Here is a 15,224-nt window from a genome sequence, read left to right on the forward strand (position 1 = left end):
AAAAAATTAATTTGTTTTTTCTTAAAAAAAGGACGTTTTAGAGCTGTAAATCTAATATAGTGATATTGGAATATGTCAGAATTTAATATCAGTCTATTTCTAGTTTCAATTTTTTTTCACTTAATGTCAAGGACGTTTTGAGATAATTTCCCATAACCTCAAACTTTCACACATACATATTTATTCACAACTATGAATGGAGGTCTTTAGTGCTACACAGCACCGTGAAGGTATAGGGCAAGGAATTTGGAGAATGTCTCTGGCTTGTATCCTGCAAGACCAGCTGGGACCTAGAGAGAAAGATAAAAAATAAAAAATAAAGGTACATATATGGTATATAAGATATAAGTTTTGATTTCCACATTTTGATTGGTGAAATGTACTTGATAAATGAAAGTCAAAAGAAAAAAGGTCAATATATGGATTGGGTATACTCGATTGGATATATAGGACTATAATGACTTCTGCCCCATGTATCCATCCATAGGCATTTGTTTGCATGATATAATTTCATTGTAAGGGTGGCACTGAGATGACTGGCCATTTATTCAAGCCATTTCAATTTTATATTGATATTGAATTACCCCCTCGCCCCTGAGTTTATAATATAAAATGTACTTTAATTCATGATCTTGTGTTTTGACAAAATAAAATTTGTTAAATTGTGAAAACGATGCAACCGTTCAACTTTAATTATAGAGCTCGCTAAGGAGCAATTACCTTCAGTTGCTTCTTCTTGAATAATGGTCTGACCTTTGCAAACTCATAGAGGTCAACATCTTCCTCCATCCACACCTAATACAAATGAATAAAAAAAAAAAAAATCTAAGTTACAAAAGCATACCGAGTACATTAATTAATTAAGATTGTATTTGTGCATTGGTCTCTTATATACACTTACCTGGTTTTTGATGCCATCGTCTTCTCTCAGATCTGTGGTGTTGAGTTGGAAAACAACGAACTGGAAAAGTCTGCCATTGGTCCCGACGCCCTGTATTGTGATAGGATGATCCAAGACTCTAGAAGTGTTGGCCTTGGTGTATGAACAATCCAGAAATGACAGCGGGGATGAAAAGGGAGAAAGGAAAATGGAAAGCAGTTTGTCAAATTCACAAAGATCCAACAGTAGCACAGATTTAAAGTCAGGCACGTCCGCGGGCAGCCCTATGTAAATGGTGATATGGAATATGCTTCCTTAGTGAAGGACCCCAAACCAAAATGTCTGGAATACGTACTCAACAACACTAATTTCAATGAATTGCCTACGTACACCCAAGGCATGGTAAACAACAATGACAACCTCAACAAGCACAGTCTTACCCCATAAAGCAAATGTGCACGTGCCAGCGCATTTCCAAAAAGAAACATGATGATCTTGGCTCTGAACTGCTCAGGGAGAAGCTTGTAAGCAATATCACGCTCCAGGAAGTAAATTGTGTGGGCATGAGGGTAATAATGCTGTCCTCTGAAACCTGAATGGAAAAAAAAAAAGAAACATGTCCAAACAATAAAAAGACGTAAAATAATAAACATAAAAAACTGTTATATAGTGTGTAATACTGTGATCATATATAGTGGATATAAAGTAACCGAAGTGAGACCGCAGTCGGGCGTCAAAATGGTTTAAAACCTGCTTAATAACAATGCCAACTAACGTCAGATTCCGAAGCTTCGTTCAAGATCAGAGGGAAAGATTTCCCGACATTTTGCGCCGAAATCCGAATATATTGAGTACCAAGGAGGTCGACTTCCGGGGTTCTACTGTATATATTTTTATTATTACTTTTATTGATTACGTGAAAGGTGTACCAATTTTGGTGTTTACATGTCGGAGAAACATTTTGAATTAAATGGGTTAAAATGCTGCACCTGCATTCTGACACAACCAGTAAATGTATTGGTCACAGAATTACTATGAAGTTTATGATAAGTAATTCCCAAGACACAAAAGACAGAGCTATTCCTCACCTGTACAGTTCATCTCCTTGTACACATGTACCTTCTGAAAATCCACCGTAGGCGACACAGGATAAAATGTTTCAAGAACATGATCTGCTGTGTCTGACACTTGCTTTTTATCAGAGACCCTTGGTAGAGGATCCATGCTGCTATAGAGCAAACCATTTTGTCCCCGAATCTGAAACAAGTTTTCACCTGGTACACAAACATAAAACCACATCAGTGCTTTGTCCTGAGCTGTTTACCGCACTTCAATGTAAATACCATGAAATAAAAGCTGGAACTAAGAACATTTGTGTAATATTCATGTTTTGATCAGAAACATTAAGCTTGTTCCTAAACACTAATGGAGGCTGAATAGTACCTATTGCTGAAATTGGCTCACTAAATAAGTATCATTTTAAATAGCAATGATTAGAATTGGTGTTAGTAACAGAAGGAATTTGGTTTTTGATAGTTTACCTCTTTTCCATGAAGCTGCCAATGAATATTTCTCAGTTACCATTCTCCTTCCAATCAATGGGTGGCTGGACTGAAGCGTGTCACAAAGATGGAGCAGGTTCAAGAGGAGTGGGTTGCTAAGAAAGATAAATATTAAATATAGTGATCCCTCATTTATTGCAGGAGATGTATTCCACAAACACCCACGAAAAACAAAAAGCCATTCAGCACCCATTTTGCGTATCACATATTTATCCAATATCATGCCACCCTAATTTCAACCAAAAGTTAAACATAGATTTAGTTCTACAAATACCAGGGTATACTATGACAAAATACCTGTAATGTTCTGGTCGCTCCTCAGTTGTGTCCCAGAAGCGGGCATGTTTGATGGCGTTCTGAACACGCTCATCCTGATTTGGTAATTGATTGGCAGGATTCTCTGCCAGTGATAGAAGCTGAGGTGGCAAACCAGAGACTGCCTTGGTTTTGGTTACCCAAAGGGCCTGGCGAATACCTGGAAAGACATTACAAAGTCATTCCGTTATCTCCCTGCCCACTTGCAAAAAGACATAAGAGCATGGAACGGTGCTAGAGAATTTAAGTCACTTCCCACTACAACATCGGACCCCCAACATCTGGGTTGGGAGACGATCACTCTGCCACTGATCCACGCCAACAAAGTGCCTTTACGTACGTTACCGTTGTTTTAAAAGATGTTAAAAATCCAATACGATACCTTCAAGTGCGCTGGTCCTCTGGTGGAAGACATGACACGGTGTCTCTTGATACAAAGGCATGTCATGAAGTGGAGGTGACCTGTAAAACTGGGGATCCTTACGGTGCCTTTTCCACGGTGGACAAAAAGGCTTAGCTAGCCACGGGACATGGTGCATCTTTTCTCCGTAAGTGACCATATCCAGTCCCGGGATGTGAACTTTTTCTGTGGGCTTGTTTACACTCGGAGCCTTCCTACAATGAACCTGACTGCCATAGAAATGTCGGACCTGTAATCGGCTTCTCGGTCCATGTGGAGAGAACCAGGTCAAGTCTCTGAAGCATACCGATTTAGAAAAACGCCAAGGCGCTACTGCAACAGAAGTTTCCACAAACATTGGTATTCCTGCTTGTCGGTAATCAAGCGGTAGACACTTGAACAGCGACGCGAGGTCAACACTTGCGTCTGTCAAGACACAATCAGAGCCCTGGCTGATTTGAGACGCGCATATTCTTCTTCTTCTTCTTCTTCTTCTTCTTCTTCTTCTTCTTCTTCTTCTTCTTCTTCTTCTTCTTCTTCTTCTTCTTCTTCTTCGTCTTCTTCTTCTTCTTCTTCGTCGTCTTCTTCTTCTTCGTCTTCTTCTTCTTCGGTGTTTAAATGGCGGACTAGACACTTTTCTGTTGTTATACCGCCATCTACAGGAAAACTAAGTCTACTACTAGGTTACCCGTAATTTATTTATTTTATTTATTTATTTTTTATTGGGGGAAGAAAATTGTAATAGCCTTTACATTTTTGGAACCATAAACTTGGGTCATAAAATTTCAGTTTGACAGAATTGACAGGTTCATTTTGAAACTTGTGAACTAAGAAAACTAAATTAACGTTCCTATTTTTTTATTTTGAAACACAATATTCCATTTCTTTCTACGTTAAACATCAATACGCATGCAGATAGAAATTTTATTTATTTGGATCCGGCTATCTAAATACTTTAAAAATACATATATTTAAAAATGAATTGAAATTTGTGTTATTTAACTATTTCAATTGAAATAAAATGTTATAAATTATTTTAAGTACACATTTATTAAAAAAATAATAATAAGGAATATTGGGTCTTACAATAAATGTACATTACATTTATCTTAAAAGAATCCTGCGAATATATGAATTTACTGAAGTGGCCGAGATGGTTTCAGAGGTCAATAGAGTCATCGTCAACGGCAAGTGACCTGTCAGCATCCATCAGTGCATGTCACTGGTCGACCTGCAGCAGCAGGTCCCAAGAGGTGCCCTGTGATGTTGAATGAAAAGCAAGTGTTAACCCCCTGGTCAGAACCCGCTTAGTGGGCAGTTAGTGCACCACACAGCCTCACTTCAGCGGGGACACTGAAGAAAAGAGGCGAGGACACTTTATCTGGTGAGACAAACAATGTCCAAAGAAACACAAAGCACTGAGGAGTAGAAGGAGGAGGTTCCCACAGAGTTTAGGGCGTCCAGCGTGGAGTGAGGTGACAAGGTCACAAAGAGGTCATACGAGCCTCCGTGCCTGAAGCAAGAATACGGCCGGACTAATAGATTTGGAGAGAAAGTAAGTTGAGCTTTCAATGTGTTCCCAAGCTTTTATCTGTCAAGGAACCATAATTGATCAAATCACCTTTAGGTGAAATGTAAGAGTGAAATGAAAGCAATATTAAACTCTAAAAAAAGGCAGTTAATTCAAAAATCAAAAATCATTAGGTAGACAAGTGAAAGCAATTAGATCCTTTCTACACACCACCATGAAAGGCTGACCCAAACTTCTCCAAAACACAAACGGGCCATTTTGTGGAGTCCACATGTGAGCCTTGCTTAGAAACCAGGGTCAACATTTACCCCTTAATGCACGCAGACCACCGGCTGCATTGGTGTTAGTGCGCAAATTAACAACAGATGACCTGATGCGGGTGTTAAGTGGATGCAGAGATGTCATCCGAATTGCATTCTGGTACATGGCCTTTTGTCTTGAGCATAACAGGAGGCTATAAGCTCCTTATCGTCACATTACAATTATCAAAGTTGAATCGGGGCCGACCGACGGTGCCCCGCCGCCTCTCCCAAGACACGCCCTAATGTGGCCGTCCTTGTATTGTTTCCGGCTTCCCAGATGGGTTTTATTATTCATTCAAGTCCTTCGGCCCGATTTAGTGGTCGTTCTCCAATTAGGAGTGATTTCTCAAGAGGCCTTTGTCACAGGACAGAGAGATGTGCTCAATTGGCTCAATGACATTCAACAAGTGCCCTAACATGGGGAACTCACAAGGCTCATTGTGTTGGTGGTAGCTGCTTTTTACCATATTTCCAATTAACTGAATTCACACTATTGGGTGAATTCTGAGATTTACTTCTAATTACTGTCAGTTTATTTCAATAACATACAAAGAATGAAAACGATGTTATTAAAAATGATTTATTTTGGTGATTTTGGAAGCATTCAAATTTGGCTAGGTTGTTTACAAGGGATTTATTTTCATTTTATAGGAGCTACTGCAAGGCTAAAATTAAAGTAGCCATTTTCCTTGGCTGGCATATGGCCAAGAAGTGCACGAAGCCAGACAAAACGAGCTTCCTGCCATCCGACGTCCACTTTGAAGACAGGATGACTTGTGATGCATCACCAGTGTGACTCACTTTTAATGCCCTGGCCATTATGCCCTCTGCGCGGGACCAAAGTGATAAATTTGTGTCTCCCAATACTGTGATGTCAGGCTAATCCTTGATTCATGCGTGTGGAAGCGTCACTGGAATGTTGTGAGTGTTTTCCAAAACAACTTGCTAAATCAAAAAGGGACAAAGGGCATTCACCATTGATATCGAGAGCCCGATTCATTCATTGGGCACGACTCACAACGTCGACCCCCATCGAGAGCCATAACACCCCTTCAGACAATACTGCGCCAATTCATCCGTCGTGGCAAAGGCAGAGGAGTTTCCGGTGTTATGTGCCCGTTGTCGCAGAGCCATCAATCACTGGCGACGGTGTGCCCAAAGCAGAGGGGGTGGGGGGTTGGGGGGGGACAGCGAGAGAGGGTGGGACACAATAAGACAAAAGATGGAAGTAGGGGTCCAAGCTCGCAACATTCCCAAGAGTGGTTATCATCTTTTGGTGCAATGCCACTGCGGGATTTCCAAAGATGGAGGCAACCCGTCATGACCTCACAGCTTCTCTTATCTGAAGAGCACAGCCTGGCGTGAAGGCGCCGAGAAAATCTTTCAAAGCAGGACCTCGGGGAGCTGCCGACAATCTCACCTCTTGTTGAAAGTGACAGCATGCTCACCCCCACTTCTTTCTAGCTATCAAAACCTCTTCCTGGACAAACAAGGGGAAGCTCCATTATGAAGATGGAGAGGGTCACAGAAGGAGGAGCTATTCAGCCTTTGAGGGGCCCACCTTTGTTTTTGTACTTTGGGGGTCTTTTCAAAGGATATTGGGGGGGGGGGCTTGTTTTGTCACTTTGTACGCTTTACCAGGAAAAATAGAGATTTAGGTTTCGATGAGAACGATAAGAGCGATATTCTGTGCAAGTTAGTCCAGAATCTTCTAGTTTTGCCACAATGTTACGGTTGTGGAGGTGCTGCAATCTCTGGATTGTCAGATTTGAGGTGAAATTTTTTCTTTTAAATATTACCATATTCTTTAAAAAAAAAAAAAGACCATGTCACACTTAGTCAGTTTAGCAAACTACCACAGGGCAAATGAATTACACTATTTTGAGAACAATAGTACAAACAACATAAAAACATTTTATTCATCTTGAAAAATACAGTGCTTCTCGATAACCGTGTTCATCGCATTAGGCTAACGAATTGTGCCAAGCTGGATCGGTGATTTCCAACACGTGCGCTCACGTGAGTGTGGCCATAACACTTAATTGATATGAAAATTATTCACTACAAATAATTTGTGTTGAAGTAAATTTGTGTGCGTGTGTCTGTGATGATACATTATTTTATCAAGTCAGTAACCTTTCTTTCGGGAAAAAAATAAAAATATAAACAATATTCTCTCCAATACCTTTACAAGAAGTATAAAAAAAATCAAGTCAAATCATGTGATAGTCCAGTTTTCCCTTCCTAATTTTCCCTACCAGGGTCTCCACACAGAGTCTGAAGTGAGTGGAGGTGCACCGGGAGACATGTACTGACCACTCTGTGCACTCAAAGGTGTGAGAGCTGCGCTGGGAACAAGAAAAGCAAAATGTCCATCAGGAGTTGGGACCACCTGATAGCTGCTGTGGAGATTCATGGTGTCAGCGGGGGGTCCAATCGGTGAGATGCTTTTACAAGGTCCCTGAAGGGCGTTAATGCCAGTTTGTCCCAGCGGGCCCGAGTGAGGCGTGTAGAAGTTGACGGCGTTCATTTGGGAGACACGGGCGGCCAGGTGGCTGAGTAGGCGGGTCCTTGCTTCGGAGTTGACCTCATCACACGCGGAGAGGTAACGGGTGACCTCACCGACACACTCGCTGAAACCGGCCCGGTATTTACCCAGGACGGATGAGTCCGTGGTCACAACAGCTGTGGAGGAAAACACGTTTATGATGGCTCACTATCACCATCTTGAGTTTCTAAACACAATGTTGTTCAATTATAACTTGTATTGGTAGCAGATACAGTTTCACAGTCACATCAAAACCATGACATAATAATTTAATTAAATACTATAGATGGGTGGATAGACAGATATAGTTTACATTCTAATAAATACATTCAAATTCAAATAAACCTTTTACCTGTCATCTGAAATCGTTGCAGGTTCCTGAGGTGCTTCACGGTCATTTCCAAGATATCTGCCTTCTCTAATTTGGAGTGTCTGGAGCTCTAAAGGCATTTTTAGAGTAATCATTATCAAATTGCAATGTGTACACGGCAGATCTCGTCTAATTGTCTCCTTACATCTTTCTTGAGTGCGTCCAAGATGAGAGTCTTGAGATGGCCGAGACTCTCGTTGATGCGCGCGCGTCTCCGCTTTTCCATAATAGGTTTGGAAGACTTCAAAATGACACATCATGCATTTTAATTAAAAAAAACACACACAAAAATTGGTCTTTAAGAAGCAAAGAGAAAATTACTTACTTTTCTGCCCGTCATCTGACTCCGTGTACTTTCCACAGTGGAGTTCTCACTGGGCGCGGATGAAGATGTTCGTTCCAAAGTACCGGCCGGCATCTTCACATGTACCCCTTCCACTCGAGGAGGGGGGGGAGAGTTAAAAAAAAAAAAAAGTGCAAAGCGTGTCCCGCCTTCCCCTGGCAAAGCTCCGAGGAGTTTGACTGTGACAAACGTCCGTCGCTGGCCAAAGTGACATTGCGCCAACAGCTCCTCTGGATCTATTTATAGAAACGGAGGAGCCGCACGCGAATGGCTCGTGCGCCAGCGCACTCAAGATGACCAATGAGAGCTCTTCATGCGACACTCAATTTAAGTTTAACTCCACTCTACTGTCATCATTTTATTGCTAATTTTCTTATTTGATTAATAACAGAAAAGACACCATTTCAAATACATAAATAAATAAATAAATAAATAAATAAATAAATAAATAAATAAATAAATAGTCCTATTTTCAAAACGTTATTTCGAGTAGGCGGCCATACTAAAGACAATCAAAAGATAAATACACTATTTTTATGGCAGTTCAAAGCAAAACCAATCTGAACAAAAACATTTCTTAAACTTGTGTAAGGGGAAAAAATCCTAAACAATGACAATTATGACGAGAGCCCACTAAAATACACTCCTTGAATAGCGACGAAGACATTCACAATCTTTGCACAATTGCAATTCTCTAACAAAACACTGAACTGTATTTGATCTATGAAAATTTTAGCATCCTCATCTACAAAAGGCAAAGTGTCTTTCTGTGACAAGTGATTTTGATCAAGTCATTTTGTCTGCCTTCCATCCTCTGTTGATAGACTTCAAACACTGTGTAGCCTTCAGATGTGAAATGACCCCAAAAGCCAGGCCACTATTTGCATTTGCACCAACTACCTTCTCCTAATTCCTTTTCACTTCAACTCATATTAGACCAAGTCATACCTGGGCTGAAATGGAAATTAAAAAAAAAATCCAGGAGCTGCACAACAAAATTCCCAACAGAGGCTTAAAGGGGAAGTCAACCCCCAAATTTTATTTGCAATAAAATTTACGAGATTTATGTTCTGTTTGTGGAATATTTATTATATTAACTATATTATATTACAATTAATTAAACAGGCCCTTTGTTTTCATCCATCTCAAGAGGCACATAGATATTGCCAATAAAAGTTTGGGGTTGCCTTCCCCTTGAATAGAATGCCTTTTAAGACAATGTCACCAAAGTCAATTAAACTGTCTGGACTAACGATCCTCTTGCTAGTTACAGTGTGTGTGTCTAATGCTCGTTCACCTTGGCTATAAACTTTATCCTCCGCTACCACCTTCGCCAAGTCACAAGCATGTTGGCAGACAAATGACCATCGTCATCAAATACAGCAAGGCAGGCCTTTTAACTCCATGCCTGGTCAGGAGGGGAGGGAACAGACCGAGGGATCACTTCAACATCTCATCCAGTGCTGCACTTGCTCCTTCTCCCTTTGAATTCCTTTAAAATAGGCAAGGGGGGCCCACCCAGAGCAACTCTCAGAGCTGGCTCTACCCGCCTTTTGTCCCCCTTCCAAGCTGCAGTTTCTGCTCCAGAAGCCTTAGACAAGGCCTCCATTAATTGCACGTCTGTATAGAATACACAGGGGACAATGGGCCCAACAGTGTGTCCAGCCCCCAGACAAGACTGGAAACAAGCGGTACAGGAATCCGGCAGAATGGAATCATCCCGGCTGATGTCACTGAATACATTTACCTACCTCAGAGCACATTCACTCTGCGCTTTGTTTTATTTGAGACGGAAAAAAAAAAAGGAGCAGGGCTGGGTAGATGTATCAATGGAAAAGAGCCGTCAGTGGGGGATCAGGGATGGGAAATAAGCGACTGTCATGGCAACGAGTCGAATCCAAAATATGGTCGAATTTAGCGGAGGCAGGGATGTTAAAAAGGGGTGGGAGGTGTTAGATTAAACCGTGCGTGAGATAAGAGACGGCTAAGGTTTAGTTTTGGGTGGCTATTTGGGTCTGTTTATACGGCAATAAAGAGTGTATAGGGGGGGGGGGGATTAGAAGACTCATCTGTGCTCATGTTTGTCAACATTAACCTGAGCTTATTCTCAATAGTAGAGTGCAAATACTATTTTATATCTCGGTGCAGCACAACCTGTTAATAATGGGCCAGAATTCATCAACTTGGAGAAGAGTAGCAATCATGAAAGGAGATCCTAGTCATCAAATTGAAAAAAGAAAAAAAAAAAGAAGCTTTTTACAGAGTCAAAGAGAGGCCCCCGGCATTTCATTTTTAAAAACCCTGACATGAAAGTGTTCCTCAACCACATTAGGAGGTTAGCAACTCTTTAAAGAACTAGTTATCATGTAGATTACGGCGACGTGTATTTACATGTTAATATGTTCAGGGATACTATCGTGTTGAAAAGGTGCCGGTTGATTAAATGTGCTTTTCTGTCTTTGCAGCATGGGGATGAAGGAAGGGGTTTTGTTCTGATGAAGTTCAAACACATTCCTGTACAAGCATCCAATAGAGTAACCTATGAACTTGATATCCCTTGTGCTTATTATGGGATGTTAACAGTGTGGCATTAAACGGTTGGCTGGATGAGATTTTACCGTACATTTTTACTGAATAAAAATCGTTTTTTTTAAACTGTTTTTTTTTTTACTGTTCATACATTAATTTCACGTTCACAAAAACATCCGTGAAAATCCTTGAAAATTTCCGCCATGGCAAAGTCAACAGTAACTTCCGACATTTATTTTTCAAATTAAGGTTTTCAGATAATGATCAATATTTGTGTTATCAAATTTAGAGTTTAAAAAGACAGCTATTAAGTTGGCACCAATTTGGTTGAATTTATGGAGCTAATTCTTTTGGAATCTAAAAAACTGGTTGGTGCTTACATCGTTTTCTATTCGATGTAGCTATAGAATCATATTGTCTCTTTTTTTTTTTTTGTATTAATAATCCCTCTCAAGAAAGGACCAGTGGTTAACACGCGGTCCTTATCCTCCCCCACGCTTCAGCCATATTCACGAGTGTTTGCATTGGGATTTATGAAAGTGAAGATGGCTCATTCTTGCCCGTCAAGATGGCTCACAAGACCGGCGTTTTGGCCACTTAGGCATTGAATGCAGCCCAGGGGGATGCCCTTTCAGCACTGGAGGACCTCTGGCTGAGTCCCCTTCACACGGGAGATCAGGCCCACTTGGGAAAAAGACCCGCTGCCCAGAGCGACGGCGCCCTCCTTGTCCCGGGCCTTTCCTTCTTCACCTGCCGGCTTAGCGCTCATCACTTATGCACATAATCTCTGGTTAGCGCATGTGATCCACAAGCAGCGGGCCCGGGCCCCTGGCTCAAGCGCTCACATGCTTGCTGGGTGGCTCTTGGGTGGCCATGGCAACGCTCATCTTCTCATGACAGTCAGACTCCATGGCTGGAAATCCCTCTTAAGGTTTTGTTTGTCTTTTTATGTACATACGTAGCTTTCTGCCGATTCAATGTTTGTATTGCTTGATCCGTGGCTGTCCGTCTCAATATTAATATAATCGGCTCAAGTCTGAAAGTCTAATATTTAGGTGCCGAGGCAGATGTATTTGGCTTTTGAGAAATCACATCTGCATCTCTATTTACTCAAAAATATATTTAGAAGTGCCATGGATAGAAGATATTTTTATGAATGAATCAAAATTTTTGGACCTAATTTCCCTCAGATGATCTCTCAAATTTTACAGACAGGAATCAACAAGCAACAATGAGGAACAAAAGCTGGATGTTTAAAATTTAAGCATCACTGCCTGGCCATATTTTATTGTGAGTCTGATAAGTAAATTGAAAATTTGTTAGGGTTAGGGTTAAATTGTTAAGATTCAGGACAACAAACTTCTTTTCTGTATGGTGAATGCAGTTCACCTTACCCAAACAATAAAGCAGTAGTTTGTTTAAAATATCGTACGCGTCCTGGGAGAGGCAACCTGGGGCCCCCGCAGTAACAAGTGTCGCAGTGATCCGGGCCGGTCCTCCCCCTGTGTGAACACCATGTGAGAGGCGGCTCTATCCGTGCCCCTGCCACCTCCACACAAGGCCCTCCATTGACTTCTAACCTGTTGCGGGACCAGAGGAGACAAAGAGCCAGGGGGCGGGGCGCGTCCCTTCGACAAGCCTGTGAACAAATGTTAACACGGCTGCAACTGTCCACCCCCTGAATCACTGAATTTATTGACCAACCACAGAGCCCATTCAGGCACCGGGGATGCGGGGAAGGTGCATGCCCAAGGGTTTTGTGGCCTTCTGGTGGGTCACGGACCTTTTAGCAGACGAGCTCGCTTTTGTGTCTTCTGTAACACGAAGCCAACCGTAAGTGAGCATCAGGTCGGCCTTGCGTCCTGACTATTAATCTGGACCGGGGCCTTACGAGCACCCACCCATATTGACGCCGGCCTGAAGTCGAAAGACACCCATGAAAAGGACTTACACGTTATTCTGTCTAGGCCCTGAAAGCGCTGCAGGGGGTGCTGTAAATAAAGACTGTGCGCATTGTCCTAAATCTTGAAAGTACACAGAGGAAAGAAACGTAAGGGCGAGAGAGAAGAAAGTTGGAAATGTTTGAAATAGCACAAGCTTGAGAAAATCTTTTCCAGGGGGTGGCTCACTGTGAGAAAGAAAGGCTGTGTGTTTTGGCTTCTTTATTTCTTTCCACTGGGCTCCATCTGTTGCTCTACGGGTACAAAAGGAATACTGCGGAGAGCACAAAAAAGCCATCTTGCTTTGTGGAGAGGCAACACTATCCTCCAAACTACATGGCAAACACATCTCCACTTTGTACGTGTTGATGTTTACCAAAAAGATGATCCACGCAAGTCGTATCAATTCATGATGTATCCTCATCCTCATCATGAATATTCCCAAAAAGCTTGTCACTGATCTGCAGGGGAATCTTTTCTTTTAGTACAAATGAAGACCCCCTTCCCTCATTCACAGCCCCCCCCCCTAAATCCACCCATTCATTGCATACATTGGCCCTGATCTCCACATGAAATGATAGCCCTCTGTCTCCTGTGCTCCGGCTGCCTTAAGCGCCCATATGCCAGCCAGCGAGGAGGCTGGGAAAGTCCATAAATGATCAGTAGGTGTCGGCTGAAAATGTGTGACCAGGGTCAGCCCCCCCAAGAAGCACCCAAGAGTGGCTTCATGTGGAGAGTCCGAAAAGAAGGAAAATCAAGGGGGTCATAAAATAGTGGCGACAAACTGGAATTTAGCAATGACTGAATCGTGATTAAAATGATGGAGTGGCTGACCGTTTTGGTTCGGCTTGAAATTATGAGCCTGAGATAATTGAGATAAAAATGAGATAAGATAATCTTTTTATGATCCCTAAAAAAATAATGGCATCCTTATCACACTGAAGTACCTTTGCAAACTTTATATTTGAGGATTTCCTGAACCGCTCCTTATGTAGAAGACTTTGGGAGATGTTGTGGTCCTCGCCATCCATCTGAGCTTTGGATTGCTGGTCCACATTATCAAAGGGGGTCTTCCCGGGAGCCGCCATCACTTTTACTTCGGCGCGAAACCATTGCTTGAAATCATCCTGTGAAAGCAACAGTAACAGATTTAACAGAAATTCATTTCATGTTGAAAAAAATACATGTGAATATTTAAATTCTAGCACTGTGCAAAAGTTTCATTCATCTTTTTCACAGCAGTCATTTATCATGGGACTGCTCGGATGACATGAAAATTTTAAACTGAGCAGTGGTGGATGGAAAGGTCTCGCGCAACAGTTAATTTGGAGAAGATCAGGCTACAGTTGCAAACACACAAACATAAATACCGTGGTCCTGAGGAGCAGTGTTTGTGCTTCCCTCAGTGAGGTAAGGGTGCAGGTGGCTTTGACGCCCCACTCGGGCAAAGAGTAGAGGAGCAGGAGCAAGAGACCACCGGAGAGAAGGGTACCTATGCCCACCAGGATCAGTTTCCAATGGCAAAGTCGGTATCCCCGTACCTCCTGCACGATCAAGATCCATTAGAACAAATAATGATTGATGATAAATATGAAGGGCTGATTACCATTTCATCCTCCAGGCTTTTATTGACGAGCTTCACTTCTTGGATCTTCATGCTGACAAAAGAAGAACCACTACAAGGAAAGCAACAGTTTCACGGTCGAGGGCCTCGTCAAGTTTCAAGTCTGACTACGAGTCAATATGAAATACAAAGAATGGTGACTATTTAATATTTATAATTTGATATTAAAATATTTATAATAGTTTATAATATTTTGCATTTTGTTTTTTCCTACCATTTGTTGTCATGTCATATTTTTTAAGTTTTTAATATTGCACATTTTAGATAAATATGCTGTAATTGTGGCAGTTTTAAATTGGAAGGATGGAAGCGGTCAATAACTCACCGTGTTATCGTCCCTTCTTTTCTCGGAGTTGTGCAGCTATTATCATGCACGGCTTCAATTTGTCAACTCAACTCACTTTGTTTGCACATGACAGCAGTAAGACCATTTAAATAAATAAATAAATATTAAAGAGGTCAATAATGGGCGGATTAGCTGGAGGCAAAAGGATACAGAAAGCTCAAATGAAAGAAATCGGTTAGCATAATTCAACAGTGTGTTTACATAGAAATGGACACGAGAAAGGGTTATTTGAGTGGAAAGCAAAAACACATGCTAACCCGAAAAAAAGACAACAAAAAGATTTTTTTAAAATGGACGATTATGGAATTGTGTCTCATGAAAACTCCACGATCCCAAACATCAGGGTCACCCTCAGACCTCATCTAAAAATATGTCTGAGTTACACAATTTCAAATGTCACAACATCTGTTTTTGAGGTGTTCTTATCGCAAAGATTTTTTTTGCCTCAAATTCACTTATCACTCTCTATTGCAACCTGGTGGCAACCATCGGTTATTTGCTTCATTGGGGGAGAAGGCGTGAATTTGCCTGTGG

The 15,224-nt window shown here is 41.5% G+C and overlaps 3 protein-coding genes across 3 annotated transcripts; all 3 read right to left on the minus strand.

Moving 5' to 3' along the window:
• Positions 1–160: 160 nt before the first annotated feature.
• On the minus strand, positions 161–3,739 carry mrpl37 (mitochondrial ribosomal protein L37). Its single transcript, XM_049746717.2, has 8 exons — positions 3,140–3,739; positions 2,740–2,917; positions 2,422–2,537; positions 1,969–2,154; positions 1,321–1,472; positions 902–1,033; positions 721–795; positions 161–290 (listed from the first exon to the last, which is right to left on the minus strand). The coding sequence occupies exons 1-8, from the start codon at positions 3,513–3,515 to the stop codon at positions 213–215; spliced, it is 1,293 nt and encodes a 430-aa protein (XP_049602674.1). The 5' UTR covers positions 3,516–3,739; the 3' UTR covers positions 161–212.
• A 3,145-nt stretch (positions 3,740–6,884) lies between these two features.
• Positions 6,885–10,936, minus strand: LOC125984428 (transcription factor HES-1). The gene is made up of 4 exons (XM_049746268.2): positions 8,234–10,936; positions 8,054–8,149; positions 7,891–7,978; positions 6,885–7,675 (listed from the first exon to the last, which is right to left on the minus strand). The coding sequence occupies exons 1-4, from the start codon at positions 8,324–8,326 to the stop codon at positions 7,245–7,247; spliced, it is 708 nt and encodes a 235-aa protein (XP_049602225.1). The 5' UTR covers positions 8,327–10,936; the 3' UTR covers positions 6,885–7,244.
• Positions 10,937–10,943: 7 nt separating this feature from the next.
• Positions 10,944–15,171, minus strand: LOC125984429 (polyamine-transporting ATPase 13A3-like). Its single transcript, XM_049746269.2, has 4 exons — positions 14,670–15,171; positions 14,327–14,396; positions 14,091–14,264; positions 10,944–13,847 (listed from the first exon to the last, which is right to left on the minus strand). The coding sequence occupies exons 2-4, from the start codon at positions 14,375–14,377 to the stop codon at positions 13,575–13,577; spliced, it is 498 nt and encodes a 165-aa protein (XP_049602226.1). The 5' UTR covers positions 14,378–14,396; positions 14,670–15,171; the 3' UTR covers positions 10,944–13,574.
• Between the last annotated feature and the right edge of the window lie 53 nt (positions 15,172–15,224).

The sequence above is a fragment of the Syngnathus scovelli genome, chromosome 17 (genome assembly GCF_024217435.2).
Source record: "Syngnathus scovelli strain Florida chromosome 17, RoL_Ssco_1.2, whole genome shotgun sequence".
NCBI classification, from domain to species: Eukaryota; Metazoa; Chordata; class Actinopteri; order Syngnathiformes; family Syngnathidae; genus Syngnathus; species Syngnathus scovelli.